The sequence below is a fragment of the Stegodyphus dumicola genome, chromosome 4 (assembly GCF_044657685.1).
Source record: "Stegodyphus dumicola isolate Sdum_Otavi_A_Nest chromosome 4, ASM4465768v1".
NCBI lineage: Eukaryota > Metazoa > Arthropoda > Arachnida > Araneae > Eresidae > Stegodyphus > Stegodyphus dumicola.
This window is the reverse complement of record NC_140771.1, coordinates 169,638,410-169,644,415: the sequence shown is the minus strand read 5'-3', so window position 1 is coordinate 169,644,415 and position 6,006 is coordinate 169,638,410. Positions and strand designations below refer to the sequence as shown.

The window sequence follows — 6,006 nt, the reverse complement described above, 5'->3', positions numbered from 1 at the left end:
TACGTTGAGTTGTGTACTGCCTACTCTTCTCTAAAATATACTTTACTTTTACTTTTTAGTTTGATAGTTTAGAACCATCAAGCGGCATTGCATTATTATGTAAAATATGTTTCTAAAACATACTTATTTTTTAAGGTAAAATTAGCTCTAATACCTATAATATGTCACGCAATAAAATATAAATTCTAGGGTAGTAAATTATTCGTGCTTGGCAATACTCGAATTCGGGAAAACGTTTTCTGACGTGACGAAACAAAACTCTGCGGGCAGAAGTAATTAGTTTAAATTGAGTATTTCTTCATTTTTTGAATTTTTGGGGTAAAGATGTCAGTTTCTATGTATACAGCTGTAGCACCTGTTAATATTGCTGTGATAAAATACTGTACGTATATAATAAGATTGGAATTTATCTTTTTTTTTTTTAGATAAACGTTATTCATGATAGCTGTGAAACCGAAACAACTTTTAACTTTTTAAATAAAATATTTTGCTTACCTAAATGTTAAGTTATACTTTTTTTTTTTTTAAGCAACGTGAATAATATGAATACTTTTTCTCAAACTTATATTACGTAGATGGATATTAATGTTTTTTCTTTCTGTCTATTTTTCTTCCCTTCAATTTAGGGGGTAAAAGGAACGAAGATTTAATTTTGCCTGTTAATGATTCTATCAGTGTGACTCTGTCAAAGAATATCGTAAGTTTATCAGCTCATTTGAATAATATATATTAATAAAGCTTAGAGATCAGATTTGTACTTGTATATTAGGATCAATCATTTGACAAATAATTGGCAAGCTTTGTTTGACTGAATCTGTATTAATAATTTAGGAGTATTTTAGATTCTTAAAGAAAATGCCAGTGCCTGCATGTTATCATTTTGACTGGTGTATTTACAGAGATCATTATATCCTTGTATAGTGTCTTGTATAACCGATACTCATATTAAAGATTTGGAGGAAACACTGCATTAATAATTTTTTGCAGGAAGAAATGCAGGTACGCATTTGCATCATGTAGTATGTATTCGCAATGCAGTCAACATTTCTAAATAGGCCAATTCTCAGAGAAATCTAACTTGTCAATTATGAATTATTTAAAATATAAAAATCATATTTTTATAAGACAAACTAATCCTGCATTTTCTGAAAAATAAGACGCATGTATCATTCTGTGCTGTAGTTTTCTAAAATCTGTTAAGCTCTAGTAATTATGCATTTTTATAAATGAAACTGCAGAATGAGAGGAAAGAGTTAATCAAAATATGTATCATAATTACATCTGTGATACCAAATTGGTGGCCCATGAATTCATTCCAGTTATGTGTTTTTTGCAAATGCAGAGAAAAAATAAATGCACTCAGTTACTGATTTCTGCATTAAGAATAATCACTTTGTTAAACAATGCATTTCTGTGTGAACAGTTTTTTTTCCCCCCCAGTATTTAATAAGGAGGCCTGGTGGCGCAGTGGCTAGCTTATTGCGCAGCTGCACCACAGGTCCAGGGTTTGATTCCTGGGCTAGGTAAGGTTGACTGAGCTTTTCATCCCTCGATTTCCATCACTTGGGTCGATAAAATGAGTACCAAGTTCACTTGGGGACTAAACACTGGGGGTCCTGTGACCAAGCTGACCACATGTTCAGAGCATATGCTTACGTACCCTGGGGCCCACGGGCAAGAAAGCAGATTTCGGGCACTACAGGCCTTGGCCCATTAGGCCTGTTATGCCATTGAGTTAAGTTTAAATGTAAATAAGAAAAGAACCCGATTAACTGATGAACATCTGCAAACTGTGTTGAAAATAGTTTCCAGTAATTTTTCATTTAAGTCTTACAAACTTTATGCTGTTAAAAGAATCCACTGTGGCTAATCTTTAGAATATGGTAACAGGTAGTTTGGCGACATTTTGGTAAGGCAATAAAAGTTACTAGCTAGGACTTTAGTAGTGTACATGGATAAAGTCAAGAGTGTGCGCAATGCCATTTTTGTGCAATTATAGGATGTTTTTTTAAGTGAAAATAGGTCGACGTGTACATGGATGATACCGTGTATGTGCAATTCTTATAAACGCACCAAGCAGTTTGTGATTCAGCACTTTCTTCCAATTTTGCACGTAATCTTCGTAATGATTAAGCATTTTTGTTGCATAAAAGTTCTAGTATAAGCATAATTCTGTTAGCAGATTGTTGGAAAAAATGTTGAGTAAAAAAAAAAAAAAGTGCTTTTACTTCGTGAAAACAAAATGGCGTCCAAAACAAAGCTAGCAGGTTGCTGTAGCAGGGTTGGTTGCCAAATTTTTGCCAAAAAATCGCCAAGTTACCATAAGCCAAAGATTAACCTCGACTGTTATAATAGAATTAACAGAAAAATTAATCAAAATCCACTTAAAAGTTATGTATACATATAAATTACTGACAAAATAGTTAAGAAATTTAGACCCAAATCCAGAAACACATGAAAGAAATGAAATTTAATACTAGTAAAATCTCAGAATTTCTCAATAAAAATGTAGAAAAGAAAAAGAAAAAAAAAAAAAAAAAAAAAAAAGAAAAAAAAAAAAAAATCGGTGTTTTTAAACCAGAAGAAATTCCAAGAACAGAAATATAAAAAAGTACATAAAATAGGAAAAGGAATAAAATCAAATCTGATTCAACATTATCAAGAAGCGATAGATCAGATTCAGTTGAATTCATCTTCCCTGGAAAACCTCTGTGTTTCTATTCATCTAAAATATGAACCATCTTAAATTATTTAATTATAATAGTTCATCCGAGAATTCTGAATGCCTCCTCGACACATCAGCCGCCCTTTCATAAGCAATAAAAATATATAAAACAAATTTAAGTTAAATAAATTCAGTGCTTAATGAAGCAAAAGTAAAATATATATATTTTACTAATATTAAAATTCAAATTAAAGCATTTTAATTAAATTATTACATTTTTATTGGGAAATTTTGGTATTTTACTGGTTTTAAATTTCGTTTCTTTCATTATACAACGAATGCAAACTGGTGCAACTTTCTTTTTTTAAAAAAAGTTTTCCAAACTATCGCTATTGAATATCAGTCATTAAACATTGTCAAAGGAGAACACACTTCAATTAAAAATACAAATTTTAATTACTGAATAAGGATTACATATTACATAAAAAAATTAAACACATTTATCCAAAAATCACTATACAAATTTTTTGCTTTCTTTTTCCCTGCACACAGTTATATGCTTTTTTGGTAAAAGTATATTTTAGGGTATCCCTTGGCGAAACTTGGCAGTACATGGATACCAAGTTTGTGCAGTTCTTTGACTTGGTATTTTGGCTTGCGTAGCAATGATTTTTGGGGCAAAAATCGCTGCTACACAAAGCCAAAAGGTACTATTCGGTTTTGAGGGCCGTAAAAAATCGCCAAACTATTGTTGATGCCAGTGTTGCCAAAAGCAATTGCGGCAACCCTAACGCAAGAAAGGCAAATATGCAAAATATGACTCTGTCTGGTTATCAGGACTAGAGTTGTCATCCAATGTTTGTTTTTAAAATTATTACAATATTTACTTTTTTTAAGAAAGTAAAAGAATGCCTTTTTAAATTTGGCTATGAGAATACAAATTCTAAAGATGCCACGATCATTTGTGTTTTCACTATTATTGTATTTACTATTGATATGAAAATTTGGGACTTACCTATTGATGAAACACCTTTCATACAATTTTTTCAGGATCAGGGAATTATTCACTCTGAAAGAAAGTGCATGAAAAACAATACAGACAAAAGTCGTTAATTCGGACACCCATAATCAGGAATAATCTATAATCCGGACCTCAAAGCTAAAAACTTTCTGCGCATGCGCTGCGTTGACACATGTGCATAGGCGTTTATGCATGCACGTAAGACCTTTACGACTGTGCATAGGCGTGTGCGTGTTTAATGTATAATGGACGGTATAAGCTAAAATTATCTAATTATCTATTTCAGTTAATGTTGATGATTGCGTTGCTCCTTAATCTTCGAATTGGATGCGGCTTATTATTTTTTGCAGACTGTAAGAGCAATTTTATAAAAGTAAACTTGAACTTTCGATTATGTCAAATAGAATTTCCGATGCTGGAGCTCCCAAAGGATCTACAAAACGAAAGTATGTTTCGATGTCCGTCAAACAAAAAGTGGAATTGCTGCAAAAAATGGATAAAGACATGAAGAAGATGACGGAGAGGTTAGTGAAAACGAAAAAATTTCGATTGACAAGTTAGTGGGTATTCTCGGCACAGCAATTAACAGGACTTGAACAGCGGAACTTTGTAACTGAACAAGAAATTATGTCTGTTTATAGAATTAATGAGAAAGTATTATCACATAAAATGAAACAACTTACATTGAAAGAAATGTTTAATAAAGTAAACTAATAAATATTAAGTTTTTTTTTTTTTTTTTTTTTTGATACCCTTTAGATCATAGTTGTTCTTTATTTCCTAAATTACGGTTTCATATTTTTAATTTTAGAATTTCTGCATGCCATCTTACGAGATTTAAACTGATGATCTATAATCCGGAATCGCCGAAGTCCCGGCGAGTCCGGATTAACGACTTTTGACTGTAATAGAACTCTAATTTGAAGGAAGCACCAAAATCGAGATGTAAAGATATGGCACAATGAAAAAAGTGGATTTCGTTCTTGAGATTGGTTTGACAGATTAAGAATGAATTTCTTAATGTCAGCTTTTTTCATTTATGTATGGTGTTTAGAATTAACTTTCATTGATTTTTGTTAATATCAACTTGATATGAATCATTGCACTGTTGTTGATTGGAACAGTATATAAGAGAAGTCAATAACCATGCATTAATGTCTAGACTGTCAGTTAAAATAGTAATATTGTCAAGTTAATGGAAGTCTGTTTTCATGTCAAAACAATGTTGGTCCTCTTGCCCCAGTGGGTGTATGGTGTGATTTGCGGAGAGAAAAGAAAAAAAGTTTTTTTTTTAGTTTCTGCGCCTCACTGCTGTGCTAGAACTTTGCTTAAACTTATTGAAGGAAATGTTACTGTTGGCATGATAATATGCGAAGTGTGTTTTTAAATAAGGGTCATTTGAAAATAAAAACCAAATGAAAGAAAATTTTCAAAACCCAGATTTATTTTCAGATTCTGCATACGTTTCTCTATTTTTGAATTACATATGTTTCTCTATTATTCTAGTTGCCAAGTTTGTTTAAACATTTTTTATATCTTAGAACTAGATTTTGAATACCCTCTTCATAGAAACTTGCTACCTGCTTGGATGACTAAGAGGTCACAGCTGTTTTCACGTCTTCCTCATCATTGTAGTTGTTGCCGCCAAGATGATGTTTGAGTTCGTAAAAAAGATTAATATTGCTTAGTGCAAGGTCTGAGCTGTAGGGAATGGTCCAAAACATCCTATCCATAAGAGTCTCCAATAAAGCTCGGGTCTGAGCTGTGGTGTGAGGCCTTGCTTTGTCATGGAGTAGCAAAATTCCCTTTGTCAGCTTGCGCCGTCTTTTGCTTTGAATTGCTCTGCGTAGTTCTCATGGGGGTTTGACCGTAGCTACTGCATTTATGGTGGTTCTGCATTGCATGAAGTTGACCAACAGAAGACCATGCCTATCCCAAAAGACGTATGCCATGATCTCGTGCTGGGACAGAGTCTGTTTGGCCTTGACCCTTACAGGAGAGTGTGTGTGTCTACACTGTATGCTCTCTTGCTTCCATTCATGCATGACATGTGAAACCCATGTTTTGTCTCCCGTTTCGATCCGACTCAACATGGCTTCACCTTCTTTATTATAACAAGTCAAAAAATCCAGTGAACACTCAAATCTTTTGTTTTTGTGGTGCTCCGTTAGGAGTTTAGGGACGCAGCGGGAGCACAGTTTCTTAAGCCTTAACTTTCAGAAACAATCTTGTACAGCACTGACCTAGACACTTCAGGAAATTCATTTGAAAGAGTGCTTATGGTGAAACGTATGTTCTCAAGAATTTTCACTTCAACTGA

At 33.1% G+C, this 6,006-nt stretch overlaps 1 protein-coding gene across 1 annotated transcript in view; it reads left to right on the top strand.

Moving 5' to 3' along the window:
- The first annotated feature begins 224 nt into the window (after nucleotides 1–224).
- Mvd (mevalonate diphosphate decarboxylase) overlaps nucleotides 225–6,006 on the top strand; it is a 47,474-nt gene continuing 41,692 nt past the window's right edge. Inside the window, exons 1-2 of the mRNA XM_035357491.2 lie at nucleotides 225–382; nucleotides 627–697. Coding sequence (XP_035213382.1) covers nucleotides 325–382; nucleotides 627–697 — 129 coding nt within the window. The 5' untranslated portion in view covers nucleotides 225–324. The remainder of the gene's footprint in view (nucleotides 383–626; nucleotides 698–6,006) is intronic.